The 24283-nt window shown below is 47.1% G+C and overlaps 3 protein-coding genes across 3 annotated transcripts; 2 read left to right on the top strand and 1 right to left on the bottom strand.

Moving 5' to 3' along the window:
- Positions 1–15: 15 nt before the first annotated feature.
- Positions 16–21318, top strand: GL50803_0037350 (uncharacterized protein; the record flags this gene model as incomplete). The annotated part of the gene is made up of 1 exon (XM_001705704.1): positions 16–21318. The coding sequence occupies one exon, from the start codon at positions 16–18 to the stop codon at positions 21316–21318; it is 21303 nt and encodes a 7100-aa protein (XP_001705756.1).
- A 1-nt stretch (position 21319) lies between these two features.
- GL50803_0017094 (uncharacterized protein) lies at positions 21320–23275 on the bottom strand (the record flags this gene model as incomplete). The annotated part of the gene is made up of 1 exon (XM_001705706.2): positions 21320–23275. The coding sequence occupies one exon, from the start codon at positions 23273–23275 to the stop codon at positions 21320–21322; it is 1956 nt and encodes a 651-aa protein (XP_001705758.2).
- A 21-nt stretch (positions 23276–23296) lies between these two features.
- On the top strand, positions 23297–24268 carry GL50803_003595 (Endonuclease III; the record flags this gene model as incomplete). The annotated part of the gene is made up of 1 exon (XM_001705709.1): positions 23297–24268. The coding sequence occupies one exon, from the start codon at positions 23297–23299 to the stop codon at positions 24266–24268; it is 972 nt and encodes a 323-aa protein (XP_001705761.1).
- Positions 24269–24283: the final 15 nt, after the last annotated feature.

The raw sequence follows: 24283 nt of genomic DNA, 5'->3' as shown, positions 1-24283 counted from the left end.
TATCAAATAATTGACATGTTCATATCCAGTTCAAAGCACCGGCCCCCGCCGCCGACTCATGTCACGGTTCCGCGGGCGCTCAGGGGAATGCAGAACAACACAATGCTATCAGCGTTGCTCTCACTTAGAACTTCTGGAGAAGACTCAGAGCCTCGGCAGGACGACAGCTACGAGTGCAGAGTGGTATTGCTTAGAAGAGATGTGTCAATCGAGCGCCTCTGCCGGCAGCACTACTTCAGGCCTCCCGTGGCAGGCTTAGAAGATCCTGTGCGCAGGCCGTGGCCTGCACTGATCAAGAATGTATCCTTTGTGGTCGAACTAGAAGACCACATCGCTGCAATACCTTGTTATCTACCGGGGAACCTGGTCTATGCAAACCTTTCTATGGGGATGGGAATCGTTGATATTACCATAGACACACTCAATGGAACTTTCAGGAAACGCATGCCCACTCCTCTAAACCGTATATTTCTTTTAGATGATCCCGGCATCGATAGCTTCTCGGAGCTTATGCTGGCTCCAAAGACGTGGCGTCGCGATAAGAAGTCTGTGACGAAGACCCTCACAAACACAGAGGTCAAGAACCTTGCGCGTATGCAGCTTGTGCAGGAGCAGGGGCCGGGCTACTTTCAACCTGGCCATCCAGGCGGGTCTGCTGCGCACAACATCTTTGAAAAGGTGGGGGAAGCGCAGCCAATATTGGAGGAAGAAAGACCGCTCGAGGATGCTTCTTCATACAGAGATAACTGCATCCTACAGAACCTAAAATTATATCTGACCCATGTCTACTGGGCCATACAGCGTCAACTCCAACGCTCGCCTCTTTTAAAGCGCGCATTGAATCAACTCCTTCTTACATATGCACGCCATCTGGCATACAACGAGCGAGAGTTACTTCTTGAAGATCTAAATAAAAGGAGCAAGGGATCTATCCTTGCTACGTCCCTTACAAAATCAACTGGGCCAACAGCATCACTTTCCCTCCTACCCACTAAGCGATCTTCCTCGGTTTTAACATCCAAGGATTTGATACCATCTCGTTCGCAAGCAGGAGTGGAAACAGATTCATTTCTGCTCCAAAACCGCAGTGGTTTACTGAAGCGCTCAGGAGAGCGTGTAGGCAGCGTACCAAAAGCGTTACCCAAGCTCTCGTGCACCAGAGATGACCAGGGTTTAGAGGAGCGCGATCTCACCATGACACAATTGCAGAGCACTCATTCCACAGAACCTCAAAAGTCTCCAGTACGGTCCCAGTCTCAGGTAACACACAGTAACCCAATTTTGCGGGCCAATTCTCCTGCTCTTCCAGCCCGCCGTAGCCATCTAGTCCAGACCATCGCTTCCAACGCCCGTATTCCCTTGCTACCCTTGAGCACTAAAGTGGATAGTCGGGTGATAAAGATGACCCAGGTACTCAATGCAATGCTTGATGATGTACGGAGGGAAGAAGACTCCCAGAAGGAGGCGCTGGATGACGTTGTGCATGATCCTGAACGCGACTTTAAGTTGCAACTAGAGGAAGCTTATCAGCGACACATTAGCGCGCTTGAGAATGAGTTTTTTCTATCCGTTGCTGCTGCTCAGCAAAGGTTCCATAGCCGGGTCTTTAGTGTTCTTGAAAATACTCCTTCAGTCATGAAAGAGCATGAAATAGTCGTTCCAAAGATGGGGGTTCTGCGGCCCAGTCTTTATACGGTTGGTCTGTCTGCGTCTGCCACCGACGTTATGCCCACTTCTTTAATTTATGAACCAACCCTACCTTTGGGTTTGTTCAGCCACAGAATTCCAACCACGTCTGCTTGGGATTGTAACCTAGTTCTATATGGTACTGAGTTTTCTAAACGCCAAAGTCGCCTATTGTCGCTACGCCAAACTCTTGCTGCCCAGATTAGATTTCAACCTTGCTATGTCGCCACTGCACAGCCATTAATCGGCAATCTCGTAAAAATATCTGAAGCACTGATGGATATCTTTTTAGATCTAAGCACTCTGGATCAATCTAACACTCGTAGTTGTAACCTTAAAATTGATAATGATGGTAATATTGTACTTGGTTCTGCTCACGAGCTCATCGGTCGGAAGGATCAGCTTTTGGAATATACCCCGGTCATTGAGCAGACCATCGCTTCATTCATTCAATATCTTGATGGAATGATTGCAAAGATAAATCAGCACTATGAGCACATCAAATTTTTCGAGAGTCACGACCTCTTTAAAGAGCGTGTGGACTACTTCTGCAACATGGACCAGCTGCACGACACCCGCAAGAAGCTGTCTGTAGAGTTTGCCGCTTTACGAGGCAGCGAGGACCCGTGCACTATTGATAATCTTATTAAAACAAACGATACCATATTCATCAAAGCTCTCAAATACTTCCTGTTCTATCACACTGCTCTCGTCCCGTACTCGATCATTCTCGCCACTATCTTAATATATTATCAGTACCTACACAACCACGTTGTAACAAAATTGGAGAAGGACACACAAGACTCTCAGGAACAGGGGCAAGAGCAGGACCCAGAACAGTCCACAAAAGCTGCGAGCGCTGCAACTGCTCTGGCAACAGTTAAGATCTACGATGCCACCCGGATCTATTTTACTTTAGCCCGCATGGTTGCCTCTGCCCTCAATGACCTGGCAGAGCGTGCGTGCCACAAGGTCTTTATGTTAGCCCTCAAACCCCTCAAGGAGTTCAAGTATTCAGATCAGGGGATGCAGAGTATTTCGACCCTCGACGATCTGTCCCTGATTGCATCACGAATGTATAACTATGGGTTTTCACGCTTTGACTTTGTGCACAACGCTCTCTTCACACAGAAGTCGCACCTCTCCTTCTTATATAGTGCTGACCAGCAGACTATTAGTGACATGAGCCGACTTGACACAGTGCAAACCATGCCTGGTGCAGGACTCGGCGCTGCATCAAGCCCAGAAGAATCATTTAACCCCGAGAACTACGAAGACTCTCTTCCACAGGGTGGGGATGCGCACGATCTTAAGACTATACACCGACGAAGAACAGACTTAACAATTGAAACAGCCATGGATGTGGAAGGAGACGAGAAGATGCTTTCTGCACAAGAAGCATTGGCAGCAGAACACGACATCAGAACTGATAAGATTGCAGGGTGCGCTTTAGCCTGTAGTGAGGAAGATGCCCGACTTGTTTCTGTTCCCTCAGTAGTCACCACTGTCGGATATCACTATAGTTTTTTCGATGTGCTGATGACATTTTCCTTCAACCTATCTATTTGTGTCATCACGGGGATCAATTGGGCTGCTGTGGAACGAACGCATTTCGATAGCATCGGGTTCACCTACTTTGCTAATTACATGACGAGATATTCAAAGCAGAAGTTTGCCATATCTCTGCAGGAACAGAGCATGCGCTTCAAGGTGATGGCAGGATATATAACAGCCGGCGAGGATAAAACTAATGAGTTACAGGACGAACCACTAACTGAAGCCGAGGACGACACCATGCTGAATTCTATAGATGCTAGGCTGGAACTGAAGGAGGGCTATGATGTTCTACTCTCGCTCCAGAAAGAGAATAAGCTCATAGAAATTTATGATCACACTATTGCAGACATGTACTTAGACTTACCGCTTGTCTTGATGGGAAATTCAGCCGTAGTAGCTAACAGACAGGACGCCTCTAATACAAACATTGGTAATGTCAAGCGCGGCCCCAGCGCCTCGCCCGCCTCGCCCATGAACTTCCAGCCAAATGACATTAGCAACAACTCAGATGCCATGACCTGCGGAGCCTCGTTGGCTTCTGACACATATGCAGACATCTTGACGCAGCAGCGGCAACGTGTTTTGTCACGCCACTACTCTAAGCGGGAGGAGAGCACTTCTTTTAGCACAGATTTGCTTAACACATATACTGCTCTTCTCACTCATCGGAAGCTTTCGCTCCTGGCAATAAAAGAACGAGGAGTGGTCACACGCTTAGAGCTTTCTGATAGGGCCAATGAGTTCTCGTGCTTATTAGACCTGACTCAGGATCTTTTTTCGGATGACTTCAGCCCAATGAGCCTCATGACCAGCTACAGAGAGTGGTTTTCTACTGACAAGCAAATAGAGACTCTTCTATCGTTTGATTATGAGCGTTGTCTGAAGATTAAAGAAATAAAAGGCCTCCTTCTCTTTGGAAACCATGAGCAGGAGTTTCCTCTTCTTGACTTCTCTACCCCTCGTTCCATCATAGACAAGATCGAGAATCTCAGGTCGATCATTGTTGTGTTCCCCGATCAGTTTTATGCGTCCATGATTACTGTTTCTGTGAGGCGGATGAAGGAAAATCTTCTGGAAGCTTTAGACTATCTCGAAAAGCACATGATAAATAAGCTGACGGAGGCGATCGAGTGTTTTACTAAATACATTTTGGCAGAACTTAAGTTCGTCTCGTCCCTCATACTCTCGGCTACCACAACTCCAGAGAAGTTCCAACTCGTGCGTGACCTGCACAACAAGCTATCCAGCGATTCTGCCTGCTATATCTTTTCCAGCTTGTATGACAAGTTTGTTCTGCACTATGGGACCAATTACATAACCCTCTTCCCAGCCACTTACAAGAAGCATCTCCCGGCCTTACTCGAAGAGCCCAGTCGACAATTTATGAAACTGGCGATGCTTGCAAAGAAGCATTCACAAAGTATCTCTAGTCGCATTAATGCATATGCAGACTACGTTAGCGCGGTAGACAATTGGATTGCGCAGATTGCCTTTTCTATTGCAGACGGCCTCAAGGTCATCTTTACTATAGACTATCCGTCATTTCGTGAGGCCAGAAATGCGCCACTCACGTTTGCTGAGAAGTACCCCATTCTTTGTAAGAACTTTGAGCTGAAGCTTCTAACTTTGGACGACTATCACTGTGCATCTAATCATTTGCAGCTAGACCCCTTTTCTTCGGAGCCAGACAGTTCAGTACCAGAGGCCCATTCAGCTAAAGATCCTTCTTCTAGTTTAAACTACGCCAAGGCTTCCTCGTTTCGGACAAACCATCAGTTCAAGAAAGCCACAGCTTCCACGGTTCCTTCCGGTGAAGCACACAATCCAGAGGGGCCGGAAGTGTTAGATGAATCGCAATCTCGCGATGAAGAATCCAGAATGGAGCATCACGCCGAAGCCACCAGGTTCTTGCTAGCTCCTAAAGAATCCGTTGCTAGTATCTCCTTGGAGAACACGCAAGTATTCGAACGGGATTTCCTTCAGTCTCTTGCTGTTTCTTGTAGATTTGAGCTCCACACAAAACGCATTTCATACAGCTCCCTTCTCAAGGGCTTTCGTGAGATTGATGGGTCAGAAACAGCCAACAACCAGCGCATCATATGTCTCCGGAACAACGTGCCGGATTCTCTGTCATCCAAAGTACCTGGACACAAGTACATATTTTCAACAGCCAAGCTATACAAACGCCCCGTACGTAAGTCAACTGCCCCCTATCAGCGTAACGCAGAGAGATACGATATGAGACGCATTCTCTCAGAGTACAAGTTCATTCTTATGGAGCTCTGCTGTTTGATCCGTCTCCTGGATCGTTGGCGCGTTTATCTTTTGGCTGCAGACTGCTCAACCAGACTCTTGGAGATGCCGGTCTATCCCTCTCCCTTTGCAATGCTCAAGATCCTTGCTCCAATAGCAGACATCTCCATTACGCTCTTTGATATAGACTCGTGCCATAACCACTACAGCGAGAGAACGTTGCGATCTTACCCGCACATAGAGCTGCTTATGGCCATTGACCGCGTTGCCTATGGGATACGGCAGGCTCGGAAGTTTGCCCAAGAGAAGTTTATCGACGTTCACACAAACAAGATAGACATTTTGCATTTAATCAACAAGGTCATAGGCCCTCGGTACAAGGATAAGATACAGCTCACAGATTCAAGTGGAAGCGATATGCCTTTTATGGCTCGCATAAGGGATATGCCGGACGTGGCCTTTAGTGTCTCTTTTGAGCCATGGACCGAGTATTTAGACAACGCAGAAAATGTTCTTTTGCTCTTTGTGCCACCAGTCACGCTGCTTCATCAAGTCAGCAGCGATTCCCTTCGACCTATTCACCTTCAACGAATAACGTCTTTTACCGGAGTCTTTGTAGAAAAAACCTTCTCAGTTAAGCCACAGCTTCTTCTGGATGCTTTTGAGAAAAACAATGAGCTACTGGACTTCGTGCTGGTGCTAGTTCAAAACGCTAGTATTGATAAGCAAGCCCTTCGCGAGCTGAAACAAATAGAGCGCGCGTTATACTCTATTCGCATTGACAAAACATACGCTCTTTCAGTTGGGACATCCAGCTTTGCTACAAATGACAGGTCGATGGGATGGAAGAATGCCATAGACTTTGCCATTATCACGCCCGCCAACGCGGAAGAGATATGCAGAGAGGCCTTAGTAACGATTTCCCTTGTGCTAAATAATCTTGGATACGTTGGGACACGATACATAGACTATACTCAATCCTTCGACATTAACCTGGCATATGTGGCCAGTAAGAGCACCATCCTGACTGCACGCTACTTGTCTGAGGCCTTTGACGCACATCGACAATATCTCCAGCAATGGCGATACACGCAGAATGTAGAGGAGTATGCACGCGATCTCGAGGCATTGGCACAGCTAATGCTCTTTCTCATTACGATATTTAAGCGCATGCCATTTGTGCTACAAGATCTCCTCACCTACCAGGCCAACGCCAACCTGATCAATTTCACGGGCCCCCAAGAAACTCTCTTCACCAACTATCATAAGAAGATTATCAAGGACGTGGCAGCACCAGGTGATGCGTCTCCCTCGCCCAACCAGTTGGCCAAGCGTTTTGGAGGAGCAGAACTCACAGAGGCAGAACGGGCAAAACTGGCTACAAGGCTAAAGACAGAACAGGGGAGGAAAGCCTTTACTGTCAACATACTGTCAAAGCAAGATATCACAACGCTTCAGGCTGCATGTGCCGCCTGGAGAGACGTGATCACGAAGTATTGCTCTGTAGAGGAGATTATGAAGAAAAAGTCCCTTGGAGCACGAATTCTAAGAAATATCTCTACGGCACGTTCTATGAGCACGTCTGTGCCCTTCCTCTGTATAGTTATTAACATGAACGTTCTCAAGACCCTCTCTAAGCACATGCTTGAGGTCGATGCTATTCATAAGCGCATTCACTTCTACCAAGATTTCGCCATTCTGCAGTCGTTTCAAGACCTGGCTACTAAAAGCTCGACTACGACCACCTTCTCTCCATACTACTCAGTAAAGACATCCGACCCGGAGACTCTTTCCATTGGCCCACGGAAGTTCATTCCCTGGAGCAACGGGAAGAATTTTCCTTCCGCACTTTTCTGCTCGTCTGTGTGCCAGGTGTTTTGTGGCTGTTTTCCACTAAAAAAGAGCCTTTTCAAGCTGGTTACTTCTCTGAGTTATGAGGTTTTTCACGGAATGGACGAGTATCTTATTGACTCGTCGTCTATTCGTGGCTCCATCATAAATGGCATACGATCTGGTGACGAAAGCTTAATGTTCACCACTCCTGTTGAGGCACCCAATGTCATTTATCTTGTACCAGACGCTGTAGCCGCAGAAACCCGTGCATCTTTTGTGGATGCTGTTAAGAAAGCGTGGGATGAATTTGCAGTGGCTTACATGAAGTTTACGGGCAAGGGGCTCCATGGTGAAGCACCTCCGGAAGGGTTTTTTACCTATTTACACCTGGAGCAGATGGCACAGTCGGTCAGTCAATCAGCATCATCTGTGACCAAAAGTGCACCTATCAACGAGGAGTTAGAAAGAAATAAGCAGAAGTTGGCCTCCTCGCCGATGATCAGAGATCCAGATGGGTTCTCCAACTATCTTAAGACCAACCTGTTTCGCGCAGTTATCATAGCAATATCCACCTGGTTGCTAGAGAAGACCCGCAGCTTACTCTTCAGATTCGCGCTTGTTAAAAACCCCACATATAATGATCTGGCAGAACTTCTTGACTTTTTCCAAAACCTTATACTCGCGGTGAAGATCAATAGCATGCAAAAGAATCCTATATATGTAAAGGTATTTATTCAGCACATGGCTGATTGGTGCGAGTACCTCCAAGACCTAAAGAAGATCCTCCGCGGCGATGACCTAAACAGGATACTCTCAATGAATAATAGCATCACCTTCACCGTCTACAACCCTACAACCCATGATCTGTATGTCACATCGTCACTCAGTGAGTTTCTAATTACATACGGGCCTCACTGGATCGGTGCCCCGACTCCGTTGGACATTATTTCAGCCATTCCTTTACAATATAGGTATGCTGCGACGTCGATAGTTAATGGATTTTCCATGGGTCTTCCAGTATTCCTTCTAACAGCAGCTACTCGGTCCATCTATACCCAAGAGCCAACGAAATTGGTTCTGCACACGTGCCACCTACTTGGTCGACGACTGGTATGTGTCTGCGTTGCAGAGTTCACGTTTGTGAAGTGTTTGCAGCGGATCACCGCCTGTCTTTGCGCCGGATATGTGGTTCTCGTATTCGGGTTGCAGTACTTGCCAACACCGCAGATCCTGGAGCTGGTAGAACTATCGCATAGCTTGCGCAGAAAGGCCGGTCCCCTCGAAACGCTTTGCGTTACCCATGAAATAAGCGCTGCTGAGAAGAAGAAGGCCATAAAAAGCAAGCTGTTCTTTGGCAGTCCTGAACTAAACTACATACAATCCAGGGTCACAGTTAAGATTGCGGACTTCTCAGACTTCTCGGATCACGGCTTGCTGATCTTCCATCTTCCCGAGCTCGCACCCATTATCACAGCTGACAAATTTTTCTTTGCCCAAAAGGAGGAGCATGAAGCAAATCCAGAGAGCCAAACATCAACAACTGATCCTGGACCTCAGTCTGGCGGCGAAGAACTGAGCAAGGTCCAGGACAATTATGCAGCGGTATACCACCTTACAGAGCATGGAAAGAGCTGCATCAATGCGTTTAAGCATTCAGAGCTCGTATACTTGGAATTTGACCAGCCCGAGTCATCATTTAAGAAGGTATCACCGGAGTATTATCACACATTTTGCGAACTCAATAACTTCCTGGCCTCCATGGGTCCTCTTTCTTGTAGATTGCTAGCTTCCGATGTCCAGATGATCTATAGCCGCGCCAAAGATAAGTCCGACACATCTTGTGTTGCAGCAGTGACACTTGACTATATCCTGCGACAGACAGGAAGCTTTCTCTCACTGAAGGCCACGCGGCATGAGCTAAGGTCATTGACCACTGTCTATTCACAGTTTGTATGCGCAGCATTTGGCCTCGACAAGATGAACTCAATGCACATAGGCCGCCTGGCTCGCAATTTCCTAGGGACCGTTGAGTCTGCTCGGGTTCATCTGGGACTGAAGTATGCAGAAACTGGAGATACTTATGAAATGGACAAAGCTAAGAATGCGCCAATCAAGCAGGTGAGTTTTCTAAAGTATTACACAGATAGTCTTTCGCGCTACTTGTCCCAGCAATTTCAGTGGTATATTAACATGTTCTCGCAAGCACATCAGCTTTCCCTCCAAACAGTCTATGACGTTCTGTTTTGTAACGACCTTTTGCGGTCATACAAGCCAGTCTTGGTGGTTGTTCCGCAAATCTCTTACCTCAAAACCTTTGCTAGTATCCTTGCTGCTGTGCGCGGCTGGCGTATGCACTATTGCTTCAACGCCACGTCTGTTTATAGCGCACATAAAGCCATCCAGGCAATCGATCTCAGCGATAGCATTGCAAACGACAAACCCGTTCAGGAGCACCTGATCGTCATCGCACCATCCAATGTCAGTGCATTCCTTCAGATGTTTGAAATAATTATCAGTGTATCCCTTGGATTCCCTGTCCTAACAGACGACAAGAACCTGTCACAAATCCAGATTGATGTAACACACGGACCACATTACCTTATTGTTTTCAGTCCTAGTTTCCTCCCGGACATAATTGGTTATCCGCTTATCAAATCAATATGCCACCGTCTGATTTTGCTTCCGTCCATCGAGGGCGCAGACGGGTCTAAAAAGATATGCCAGGGCAGCCTGCATATTGAAGAAGCGCAGCTCCTCAGTCTTGTGCACCGTAACCACATGCTTTGGAAACGCGATTTGGACGCCGCACTGGAGGGTATGGAACACGTGAATCAATACGGGGATGATCCAGCCAGTCCGCTTTCGTGTGCTCTAGAAAGTGTTGTGACCAACTATAGGTCGATCTTACTCCACAGCTCGCTCAAGGACCGGCTCTTGATAACAGCAGAAAAGCGCATCTCTGCACTTCCCACCTTTGTGAAGGGGGTGATATCCTTCTATTACGACGTCATTACAAAGATATTTGGCTACGGGAGAAGTATAGAGGAGGTGTATCTCTTGCGGTCTATCATCTACTTCAACCTCTGTCGTAATGGAGTTGTTACACCAAGAAAGCGCAGATTGCAAAATGACTTCCTCAAAGAGATCTGCACAGTAAGTGATAAATTTGATCAAAACACGGCATCTGCTTGTGTCCAGCGCATATCTGAGGTTGCTATGGGTCAAAGAGGACGCGATATTAACGCTATGACAAGAATTCTCGGAGCCCAGTATCTTACCACCACTCAGATGCATGAGAAATCACAGAAGGCCGGGAAGCACAAATCTGAGAATACATATGTCGGCCACCTGTCGTCTGATGCTAATGTTCTACAGGTGAAGCGGAAGCAGCTATTTGTACTAGGAAACCTTATGCAGTCGCGTGTTCGGGTGTCTGATGATCTGTACCCTTTTTCAGAGGTTGCCGGCTTTTCAAAGAACACCCTAATGAGTCTGGAGGCTCAAATGAAGAAGTTGACGGCAGAAGCTGGCAATTCAGCTAACGTTTCTGAAATAATCAACCACACTGTTCTTCTTAATGCAGAAAACGATATAATACCTTTCGGAATAGGCTTCCAAGGCAGTCTATCCTTTGGATTCACAGAAAAGTATCTCAACGAGGCGTTTTTCCATCCAAAGAAGCACATGACTGCGTTCATTAACATATGCACCCCATTTTTCTGCGCAATCTGGAATGCATGCTCTCTTTTTTATCTCACATTCACTGCAAGTAGCAACTGGGAGCGCCTCTTAGCACAGGGACCAAAGACAGCACACGATTTGCTATTGAAAAGATATACGAAAGTCATAGCTGAGCTTTCTGAATTACAGAAAGTCAGCCACGGCACATTTTGCTCAATGATAGCCGCCATAGTTTTGATTTTATCAGAAGCAGATCAATCTCTTCCATCTTTGAAGAGGGAGTGCTTGGCTAGTTACACTGTCTCCCAAAAACTCTCCTTGGCCAAACTCAACCACGGACTTACAAACGAGCAGCTTATGACCGGAATTCGAAATACCATGCAAGAGGTCACTCATATCGTGCCAAAGTATATGTCCGGTGACACGTTTAGTTACCTCGATTACAAGTTCGGCATCAATAAGGAGAAGAAGTCTAAACATTACAATCACTTCCATGCCCGCGTCGAGTTCCGCACATATAAGGTAGGAGAGGGCCTGCTCAATAATGTTATCCTTGATGCTGATAAGGTGTCCTTAGAGAAGAACATTTTGTATATCGCAGAAAAAACGTTGTGTCTACGAAGAAAGCAGGCATATGAGGCACGACTTAATAAGGACACCGAGGAGCAGGCTAACGAAGCAAAAGGCGAATCGGGCGACGACGATGACGACCTTGCACGCGGAATGGCTGCAAAGCGACAGCAGAAGCGAGAGAAAAGTGATATTAATGAAATCATTCTCGATAAGGACAGAGGGGAAAGACCCAGTCTTCACTCGCTGTTGGACAGTCCCATTTATTTTGACTCCCATAGGGCAGCCATTTTGGTGGTCCTTGGGTGTGCTATGCTCAGTCCTATTTCTCTGGCCCTTGTGGGGGAGCGGGGATCTGGGAAGACAACTATCTTGGATGCTGCCAAGATTCTGGTTCGGGATATGGTCGATACAAACATGATTTTACTGTCTGATTTGCATAGCGACTCCTCAACGTTTTCTGTGCTTACTGGTATTGCACAGAAGTTCACTCTTCGCAGAGCAGCACAGTCATCCGCAAACAGGCATAGCAGCACTACAGCGGCTATCCATGACGAAGACAGCAATATGATACTTGACTACTACAGCTCTTTGAGTTTCCCTTCTTTCCACTTGCACTGTTCAGACTGTCGGAGTGCAGAAATCTCCGAGCACATCGCACTTCTACTAAGGGACCATGTCATTCTGATGGATGTTGCTGAAAAGGACGTGGTGCTTCGCAAATCATACAGCCAAATGCCTTCATCTGTGATCCTACCCAACTCTATCTACCCAGAAACACTTCAAAGCTTTAAAACTGGGTGTGCATCGTTATCCGACTGTAGCTTCATTATCGAGTGTGATAGATTCAATACTGAGATTGCCCAGAATGCCGCCTTGACAATTAAAATGCCGCCGCTTACAGAGCCCTTCCTTCGCAGTCTATTCCTGAAGGTGTATCCTCACCATACCGAATCGTGGATTTTCCAGTTTATTAATGGATACTTCCTTATTAAAGGGTCTCTCCCGGTGGGGCTTATCAATAGCTTCACAGTGTTTGACAGGCTGAAGAACTACAACTCCTTTTTGATGAAGGACCCTGCTGACATCAGCGATGACATGCTCGCAACAATAGAGGCGTACCAGACCATGGGGAAACACCCTGGACGACTTCCGCCCGACTCTATCACGAGTATTATTAAAGCTAACAGGGATAGGGAGCTATCTAATGCCAATATCCATTCCTTATTTGGTGCCCTCCGCAATCTTTCGGAGACAAATCTCGTTGTCCTACAGGGAATTATAGAGCGGTTTGCAAGCCTAAGTATTTTAGGATATTTGGATGATGAGGCAGACAACAGTGGTGAGGACCAACTGACTGCTCTGCACAAACAGCAGCTGGCCCAGAAATCACAAGCTAGCTCTACTACACCGTGGAGTGACGCACGACTTTTAGTCAAGGGAAACTTCATCCTTGTCACGGCGTGGGAGCGGTATGTATTGAACCAGTCTATTAACTACATGACAGCTAGGCGTGAGCAAGGCGGCACTCAAACAGGCACCGGAATGCAGCAAACTGCAACTAATAAAACTTTAGACACGGCAAACATACAGATCACCACGAAAAGCACCAAGTCTGACATTGCAGATGCCCAAGCCTCTACATTCAGACTCGGAAATCAATACATGATTAATACGCTGATATCTCATCACGTCACAGAGGTAGACCTGAGGGATTCCCCGGTCAATCTCTTCAAGACTCTAGTTGATAGGTCGTCGTTCTTAAGCCTCAACTATCGGAGCACCAATCCTTTTTGGTTTGTGCATCTCATGTCCATGGTTAAGCTTTACGGCCAAGACCTAGATCCGTTTATCACGTGTCGCGCACTAGAAGCATTTCTTGTTATAGCTACGCGCAGGGAGCTCAACCTTGCAAAACTTAATTGCCTCCTAACGTATGGTATTAGCATCAGAAGCGGGGGAAGTATGAGCTCCCTCTATGGCGAGGATCCGATATTTCCTACTAGGCTGCAGATTCTCAAGCATGCCAGTATTTATGCTGCACGCATTCTAGCGTATACGAAGGTAGCAACAACTGGGGTCCCGAAGGACTCCTCGGCAACCGACATCCTGACTGATCCTCAGCAGATAGCAGCTTCTCTTTACTCTTCAGATATGAGTCAAGAAGATAGAGAGGTCATCACAGAGGTTGTTGATTCTCTTGAGAACGAAGTTAAGGTCGCAGAAGATATAGCTCGGCAGGAGCACGAAGACGGCGATGAGCAAACCCAGTTTGACGGGTTCCCTCTGCTCACTATGCTTTCCATGAAGCCTAACAAGGCCATCATTCGTATTGATAACGCCCCAAGCAACTCCTACAATCAGCTTGTTAGACTGTTTGCTGCTCTAGGGAACTATACTATTCTCAGCTCTGATAGGTTCAAGCAGACGCTTACAGAGATGAACAGGGCTGCCGCGGACGAGGATCCTGATGACGCGCAATCTGAGATTTCAAAGGGGAGTAGCAGGAGTAAGCTTTCCAGCATGTCGGCAGCTACATCGGCCGTCGGGCTCTCAGAAACTGGCAAAAAATCGAGCCAACAGAGGATTTTAATCGACGTAACAACAATCCTGAGTCATCTGGACGGACAAACTGTGCTACGGACTAAGCGACCGCCTAGAGGGGACCGAAAAGAGCCAAAAGAAAACCTGGACCTGATCGACAACCTTAAAAAGATGATTGCAGAGCTACAAAGCACGAGCCTGTACAACAGCGACACACTAGATTTTCTGGCGCTCATCATGATTTTGCGAGTGTCTTTTGCCATGGCGTTAGGAATAAAGCCAGAAATACTCTTGACTGCAAAGTCCTCAGCAAACACTGTTTCTCCGTCGCTTCTCAACCTGGGTTTCAGCGTCAACTCGGCTCTAACTACCTCGCTTCCTAGCCGCGTGATTGGTACAGGACGGGGTATTTCTCAGCTACCTTTTGCAGTCATGTCCTGGTCCGAATACCTGATAAAGATAGAACAGTACTCCAAACTGCTTTTAGAAGATCATGTCAATTTGGACGAGGTGGATGTTGCTCCTCAAGGCCACGACGCTAACAAGCAGGTAACACGAGATACCATCATGAGTAAGTGTCTACTTCACAGTCCTATGAATGTCCTAATCATGACCCCAATGTCCACCCTAATGAGGACGTCCCCAACGGGGGTCACGGCCTACTCACTTCTTTGCCGGAGCCTCGAGCCCCTGAACATTCTTCAGTCCATCTTTGACGAAGAAGAGATCCAGTGTCTTTGTAATCTCGCGACATTTGGTTTAGGTTTGGATATCGTGGCAGATTCACGCGTTCTAGTCTCAATCCTATCACTCACTCTTAGCGTTGTGATCATCGATGATTTCCCCCTCAACTGTGCCGATAAGATCTTTTCTAAAGACATTATGGTAGTATCGTCTAGCGAGTGCATGCGTGCAAAGGTGCTGGGCAGTGTCAAGTCTCCCATCTTAGAATTAGTAACCAATCTCGTTGACCTGCACAAGGAGATGCGTCTAAGTAGAGCAACTAAAAAGCTGGAAGATGCTGCGCAGGCACAAGCGAAGATGGCAGAAAAGACTGACAGTAAGCTCACGCTGGTCCGACCGCAGGTGCCAGATGCCCCAGTACAGATGAAGAACTTCCTCGAGATAATGCTCCAGAAGAGACTGCACGAATGCAATGTTAACATTGTGGCCATGGACAAGCTCGACCTGTTCTCACTTTTTCAACTCTCTGACTGCAAACTTCCAACGGAAGTTGTTCTCCCAACCAAAGTCAGTGTGGACTGGCCACTTTTCCATCACACATTCATGGTGGCATCTGTTGGTGTCTATCGCTTTTGTAGCACAAACAGCATCAATGCATGCCCCTCGATGTCTGTCTTCACACATCTCGCTTCTCAAATCTGTAACACTATCTTATTAAAGGTTGCTGACTTCATGTCCATTCTAAATACGCTTTTCATCGCATTGAGATTGTATGAAGCCTTAGCGTCGCCTAGCAAAACAAAGCCAAAGACCATTGACGTCACAGAGCTATCTCCAGACTCGGTTGCGAAGACCATTGACCAAGCTGTCAAGGCACAGGTTTCCCAGGACGATAAGAATAGCGATTCAGCAAGTAAGCGTCAGCGAGACTTACTTACTGCCATAGCAGAAGCTGTTGTGATGCGAGATTTAATCCATACCTGCATAGACGCCTTGAAGACTGACTTCCGCATAATGGCGGCAGCAGCACGCTCTGCTGCGTTAGACTCTGTGGCCATTGCAGCCTCGCTTCTTTTCTCGATACCTGGATTGGTTACGGAAGGAACCGCTAGAGATGCCTTACTTGGTGGTGTCTTTGGAGATATACCCATGAAATTGCTTAAGTTACTTGATCAAAGCTCCACAACCGCAAATATCTCTTGCTTCAATGTCATGATAGTGGCGCTTTACAGCAGCCTTGGATTCAGTGTGGATTTCCCGGACCCAGAGGCCAAGAAAGTCGATTTCAACGAAAATTCGCCGACGATGATATGCAACGCCACTCTTCAGTATGGACAGTTTGCCTTTATGGGTCACTTAGTGGAACTTCTCGGAGCTGACTGGCCGATCCTAATGCTTCTCAAGGGCTTCCGCATCCCATGGTCCATGGGAGATCCTGCTATGCTTGGACTCTACTCTGTTGCTATACGGTACATTACTGGAAGCACGGTCTTTTGTGTTGATGAGACGTTAGGGGTAGCGGCGGCGTGCTTCTTGGAAGCATGCAAGAAACAAGAAGCCCAAGGGACTTTGTATTATGAGCAAGTGGCCAGTGTAATTGTTCATGGGATGAATCCAACAAATCCTCGTCTGAACGATGTGACAAACCTCCTTGCTGATCTGCAGAAGCGCGTTCTGGTGATAGACATGCGCATCCCACCGCGTGAATTCAGCGCAACCCTTGCCAGAGGTCTGAGCACTGGAGAGTACACATTCCTATTCATTAACATGGAATCTCGTAATACGGATACAAGCAACTATACTACCCTAAGAAAGTTCATGGTCCTGCGATCGCGAAAGACCATTGGGAAGCGACAAACCATTGCCATCGGGTCGGTGACAGCTATAACTGCCCAGGCACTTCACAAGTACACCATCATCTTTGCTCTGAGCCAGGGGATGAGTCTGGGCGACGTGCTGATAAACGCAGGGCTCTTCACTCAACACTTCATCAACACCATTGCCGTCTGTACACATTACTCATCACCAAACAGGGTAGCACTTGCAGATACTGAAATGATGTTACTTCAAAGCCAAAAGCACATCATGTCCCAGATCTTTCTGGAGTCGATCTTTGGAGAATCAGAGGGAATTCGTAGCCGTAACGAGCGGTATCGCTTGAATAATGTGCGCTTCTCACGCATGATCAACCTCGCTAGCGACCAGGTTAAGAGCTATCTCATGGTACATGTCCTGAGTCTGTCCACCGACAAGGTGTCCCAGATGGGTACTTCATTTATTCGTTCAGCTGATCCCACTGTGGCCAAGCGAGAGATGGAGCAAGCTGCTATGAACCAAATGGTTACGCAACTAACAGGGTCTTCGGATAGTATACAGCATGTTTGCTTTGCAGCTAGCTTTGTGCTCCACGCTTCTTCGTCAAGGAAGACCGAGGTTAGTCAGCTTTTGTCCGCACTAAAGGGGCTGATTCTTCTTCAGCAGGAGCGCTGCAGCATGTTATCAAAGGACAAGGAGAAGGAGTACAAGCTAGTTGACACGCCAGTCAACATTCGCTGTGCTATATTCGATATCGTGAATACGTATGGACAGGCTCTTTGCGACGATATAGCGCTTGCTGTCAATGCCATTATCTACTACTTGAGAAAGATCTCGGCCTACCATCTCCCTGCCCTCATAGGGTATTCTCGAGACTTTTTCATTATCTTCAAGATTACTCTAGTCAAGGCCGTGTCCTCGTTTCAGGGACACCTCAAAGAAAAGTATGCTAAAGACCCTCGGTTCCAGCATGATTTCTCAGAGGAATATATGCTTCAGAACGGCCTTGTAAGCATGCAGGACGAGAATATCCTAGCGTTCTGTATAAGATATGATCCTGGGACGCTCAAGAACTTCCTTATGTCTGTGATGATTCCGACTCTAGAGGCCCGGCTTATCAACGTCTTCCCTCCAGAGCTTTCTGCTGGGATATGGCACTTGATACATATTCTCTTTTCTACGGCAATTGGAGACTTGAGTGGAATAAGCAAGGAACGGCCCTATTCTATCAACCCCCTCATGGAAAACGTGACAGCTCCAGCTCTATCTTTGTTTGCTGTTCTTCGTTCATCCATAAAAGATATTACGAGACTTCTCACAACCCAGCAAATTATGGGGGCGTTTTATATGAAGAGCAAATTTGCCTTGACGAAGATAGATGCAGACAACGCTGATGCAGACGTGCTGAATAATATCAAGCATCTAATACCGGAAGTTACCTCCATGTCTCCTAAGGTTGTTATGTCCTGGATCTTCTTCTGTCTGTTGGGAAGGTACAATCCTGTGATAGCCAATTCTCTGACATGGTTTCTAAAGCATCACGCTGCCTTTGTTTGTTTCTCTAGGTGTGAGCAGCCCTTCGCCTCTGTATTAGCCTTTTACGCCAGAGCTAATATGGCAGCAGGACAGCACTCTACCGAATTAACGATAAAGGGAGCAAAGGACACAGAAAAGAAGACTGCACTGCAGCAGTGGTACTCATCGCTGATGCAGGATGCCATGGCATCTAATTACCAGGTGTTCAAACTGCCGCCTATGCTAGCTAAGCAGGACAGCCAATCCTTCTTTGCTATCTTCTCCCTGTCCAATGCCTTGAAGCCTGAGCTCATCATTGACACCTTTGAAGCGATGGCTGTGATGCTGGAAAAGCGTTGTGGACCCAGCGCTTGGCAGCTTTCTGCGACGATGTCGGTTAACGCACCAAAAGGGCTAACTGGCCATTTCAGAAGTGATATGAAGATATCATCGGCTGCAGAGCGCGGGGAGTTAGTCCAGACATATCTGCAAGCCATGGGCCTATCGTTCCGGAACCTGCTCACATTTGTTGGACTCCCTACAAAGACAAGCGTCGGAAAGGACATAGAGATGCCACCCGACTTAGCATCAGATTGCGTCATGCAGCTTTACGATGCGTATACTTTCTCGTTTAGGGTCCTTGAGCGATATAATGCCAAGGTGCAGGAGATTGATGCCGATCCGCAAATTCTAAAGGACAAGAAGATGCAGCACATCATGGCCATGGGGCCGTCGCCCATACAGGTCACTCTGATATTCTTTGACAAAATCATCTCCATTGACCATGTCTTCACGTTTATCCACCTGCTTCCAAGTAACCCGTATAGAACCGTACGGGCTAACTTTGCTAAGCACCTTTCCTTCCAAGATATAATAGAATCAATCACCGTTGCCGTGGCAGACCCTGCTCTAGGTGGGGCGGCTCTGCTCCAAGATGTCATCAACATCTTGAGACAGAAGCTGAGTATACGAAAATACGACATCACATACCCTATTTTCATCTTCGTACCATCTTCTTCTCTGTTTCCCTCCGCCCTGAACGCAAACCACAGCAGCTCACCAGCACTGACTCATCTCGACTCAGAACACTTCACTAGTCTTTTATATGAGATATCAATCCTGACTGTTCCAAACTACATCTACATACAGCATCCTGGCACACTGAGCAAGGCATTTGTTCACTATCTCAATCTTTGTATGGTCGGCATCACGTTGCTCATTATGATTTGCTTTAAAGTGATAGACTTGGAAGCTGTTCCAAACTTCCAGCCCCCTATAACTATGCGTGGGATTGTTCTTTTGGCTCTAAAGCACTCGTTCTTGAGTTATCAATCTACTATATTTATGGACGATACAAGGCTCTTTTACAAGCTCAAAAAGGTGCTATTGCGGGCTGTAACCAAGCAAGTGCAAAAGTATGACAAAACGTCCTTCAAGAGCTGCGCATTCGTCAATCTCACGCTCTTGAGAGACAACAGTGCAATCCTCATGAATCGAGTAGACTCCAAACAATATAAGCGCGTCGCGAAAGTAATTTACAGTCTCAACTTTGGCCAGCTTGAGGCCTTATCAAAGATAATACCAACCAGGCTGGTTGTCTCCGAGCAACAGGTACATGATGAGGTTGTCATGCGACTACTGAAGGAAACTATGCGCGCAAAAGCACAAAAGGCAGCGAAGAAGAAGTTGCGCCTTGCAGGAAGTTCTGACAGCGAGGAAGATGAGCTCTCCTCGAGCACTTCCATTACAGAGTCTACCCTTTCGCTAGAAAGCAGTAAGGCCTCAACGCAGCTTACTGGAATGGACGGAGACGGTCGAGAGGGAGACTTTGTCGGTTTTGACGATGGGGAGTCTATAGCTGGAAGTGACAACTTATCCTCACGAGGGTCTAGTATTACTACTCGCTCTCGGGGAACCAGCATTCTGCGCAACAATCAAGGGGTACAGTCGGCTGCTCGGTGTGAAGAGGACGATATCTATGAAAACTTGCTGGTCACAATTCAAATTGCCGCTGGAGACCTTACTGATGAACGCCCCATCGACACTAAGAAAATAGAAGGAACTGTCCGCAAACTGGTAGAGATTGAGCACCGCTCTCTTAACACCGTTACCATTCCAAATCTTGCCGCAGAACGCGCTTCTGGGACGACTCGTGCAGGAAAATTTACGGAATGGCTGGACATTCTTCCGTTTTATAATGACATTTCTGACTTACTGGACCTTGTACAACAACTACGCTTATACGCTTACAGCACTGAGGAAACCAGTGACCTGCAAATCTCACGACAGAAGAGATATCTGGTTTCTGCTGCCCAACACAGCCTTCCTCAGGAGTTCTACTATCGTCACCTTTTCTCGTCAAACACGACGCTGAACACGCTTTCTACAGTTGTTAACCCAAACTTTCCGTCTACCATGAAAATAGTCAATGCTGCCCGTAAGACGGACCTCAGCAAAATGACATCTGCCCTAAGGACCTATGTTATGGCACACGAGGACTTCAAGCGTATCCCGTTCGGATCTCCTAGCAGGAACCTTTCGTCTATGTACATCCTTAAGCACATTATCCCTAACGTGGGTCTTCCAGATATGTTCACTGTCGATGGGAACGTAGGATTTGGTTCATTCCCCACGCACTGGATCATCAACGTTAGCACATATGGCCCGATTCTCGGAGACATACTCAACTTTGTTCGAATGCACTCGGCTGTCCTTACATCGACCCCCATTAACAGGCAAAGGATTGTCGTAAGCATTAAAAAGCCCAGCTACATGCCGCAGATTCGTGAGGATGGCACCATAGACACTGAGACCAAGGGCACAGACCGCCAAAATCAATGTCCTTTCTACGTGGTTCTCAGAAATCTTGAGCTCTTCAGGATATCATATGACGCCGTGTTAGAAACTGTCTGCGCTGACACTGTCGAAAGAGCGCATGGATATAATAACTGCTTAGAGCTGTACGCCTACTGCGTAGTTACCAACAACACAACAACCAGACAGACATCAATAGCGGGCAGCCACAGGCACACGTATCTACGGGTTCCTGCCAACATGGTCCCCGTACCTATCAAAATAGGAGGACGCATCCAGCCCGTAGTCTACTTGCCCAACAAAACAAGCATCAGTAGCGAGGAATGGCTAGAGCATAATCCTTTCTTTGGGGTAAGATTTATTTAGCTTAGATTGCAATGAGTTTATGAAGAACTTCGCGATCTGCTGTGCTGCAGTGCGGAGGGGTGGGTAGAAAGTATCGCAAAAACAGCATGCTTGTTTCCACGGTTAAGAGTATTCTAAATGCACAGGCTAATGTCATGGTTTTTGTCACGTGTGCAGATACACACGTACGCGTTTCCGTGGAAATGGGCTCCAAGTCATTAGAGATGCTCAATAAATCACGCAGACTGTACAGAACATTCGTTGTTGACATTTCTTGATCGGAGCTCAACTTACATCTAAGTGTCTGCTGATAGAAGTCTCGGTGGTAGCGCAATACCTCGTGGATGAGAGTAAAGGCCCAGATGAACGAGATCTCCTCAGGAGTATCTGCTAACTGCAATATGGCGTCAAGAATATCACGTTTTGATCTATTGTCAGCACAGTGGTCAATCGCTAGTTGTTTGAATTTTGCTGGATCAACTAACTCGGGGTTTGGATGCAATCCAGCAAGGTTAATAGTTTTTTCTATGCCGCGTACATTATAGTCGTATTGATAAAGAGTCAGCGACTCGCTAAAAGTTACACTGTCAACAGAAGGCGGATCTAGCATGGCCTCGTAGGTTTCACTTGAATCATAGCAAATGAACCGCCGGAGAAGACTGCCAGCATCAGTAAAAAGGCACACGCGCTGCAAGATGGTCAGTGATGCAAACTTTGTGAGGCCCATTGCAGTGCTACCCTCGGTTGTCCTACTCATAAACAACCACTGCTTTAGGAACCCCTCTGCACGTTCATAGATGGCGAGCTTGTCGAGATAAAAGGACCGCATAATTGCAAGTCGCCGCCGTCCAGCAGATAGATGGTGTTGGCTGCCAAATACTAGGCTAACAGATTGCGTTGCATTCTTAAGTGAAAACTCTATGAACCCTGTAGTACCCCTGCAATACTTAATTGGTTTATCCATCGAGAACTGGCTCAGCCACTCACCTGCCGAGGGTGCCTGTAGGTGCCTGATCAGAGAGGACAAGCAGTCTTTTGTGTCCTCAGAAGTCAAGTCATTCATTTCCACACCCTCAAGCTTTAGAATAACGAGGTGAAAGTCTATATCTGAGTAAATGGTGGCCTTGCCAAAAGCGTACGAGCCCTGGAGCTCGAAAGACTTGACTTTGTATGCCTTGTCTGGGTAACTAAGGGATGTGAATACGGGGTAGCGGGTAAGATAGCCCCGTAGGCTGTCCTCCACACTCTTGGCTGTAGTAGAGCTAACTGGTGCATATAGATTCATATAGTATCGAGCACAGTGTAGATTGTTCTTTAAACTCTCTGGACAAAAGTACTGGCCAATGATCGTCCTAGCTGACGCATATGCAGATGACATGGAGCCTGCTAAGCAATCTGTTAGACAGCCCTGATAGTGAAGGTGATGCTTAAAATGATATCTATAGTATCTCTTACACTGACTGTGGTGATTGGCTGGGTCAGTGTAAAAGAGAAAGCAATCAGGACAAAGTTGAGCATCTTCTTGTGGCACCAGCTCGCTGTAAGAAGCAAGGGCATAAATTGCTGTCAGGGATTCAGCACCACTCAATGAGCACAATAACCTATATCCTACTGCTGGATGCTCAATGATAAGATGCACAAGCATTGCAACAGGAGGTGAAAGGCCGTAAGGAAATTTGCGTAGGAGAGAGAACGACGCTATATATGTCGAATAGATTGAGCTACAGGCTTCAAGAGAAAAGCCAGTCTCCCGTGGCGCAAGAAGGTCACTGGCTACCTTCCGATAGACCTGGGCTAGCCGACCCACCAGCTCTTTCCGTGTGCAAATTAACTCAGGATACAAATCTTCTGTGATGTACTTTTCAGAGGGACAAAAAGGACAAAACCCATGTTCCAAACATAGGTGTGTTGCCAGCGACGAGAAGCCATACCGTCCGCGGCACTCTGGACAAAGGGCTTCGTGAGAAGAATCGTTCATTTCAAAAAATACTACAATTAAATGGCTCCGATCCCGGATCTTGAGGATACATGGGAGAAAATAGAGACAATGCGGGCAGAGTATGTCTGCCCCGTCGATGTATTCGGGGCGCACATGCTCTCGGATACAACAGAAACTCCAGATGGTCGCTTCCGCTTTGCCATAGGCCTTCTCCTGTCTGCCAGAAATCTGGATAGAGTAACCGCTGCCGCCATGTACAAACTTAATCATATGCTTCCAGTGCCCCCTGACGGCCTTGACAAAGAGCGTTTAAAGAAGCTCGAGGCAGAGTTTGAAGAAAAGACGAAGGGGCTGCAGAAGTCCACCAAAGCAGAAGCCATGCTCAAGAAGAACTTTCCTATCGATATTGACAACCTAATGAAGCTTGATGCGTGGAGGCTGACAGCGAAGAACGTGGTGGACTCTGGACTAGATGAGTTGGGGAGGATAATCCATCCAGTGGGCTTCTGTCGAAGAAAGGCAGAGTACATGAAGAACGTTGCTCAGATATGCCTAGACAACTATGGGGGCGATATTCCCAAGGACCTCGCGGGTATTCTAAAGCTCCCCGGCTTTGGACCAAAAATGGGGCACTTGTTGGTTCAGATCGTCTATGGCCAAGTCGAGGGAATAGCAGTGGATACGCACGTGTGCCGCATAGCGCAGAGGCTGAGATGGGTCGAAAAAGGAATGTGTGAGCCTAACGGGAAGATGCTAAATCCAGATGATGTGGCCAAGCAGCTAGTCGAGACCTTGCCAAAGGACAAGTGGCGAGATATTAACCATCTGCTTGTCGGCTTTGGACAAACCGTCTGCAAGGCAAGCTTCCCCGAGTGCAACCGTTGCTTAATAGCGGGAACTGGTCATTGCTATCATAAGTCAGAGACAAAGCCTGAAACAGGGACAGGGAAGCCTCGTAATCGAGAACGAAGAGCTAAAGCAAGTAAGCGTGAAGCAGAAGATCAGGGCGGCGCTACAGATGAAGATGAGTAAACTTTACATGGTGAT

Source organism: Giardia intestinalis, chromosome 3 (genome assembly GCF_000002435.2).
Source record: "Giardia intestinalis strain WB C6 chromosome 3, whole genome shotgun sequence".
NCBI classification, from domain to species: domain Eukaryota; phylum Fornicata; order Diplomonadida; family Hexamitidae; genus Giardia; species Giardia duodenalis.
Note: the sequence above shows the minus strand (reverse complement) of the source record. Positions and strands in the feature narration are given on the sequence as shown.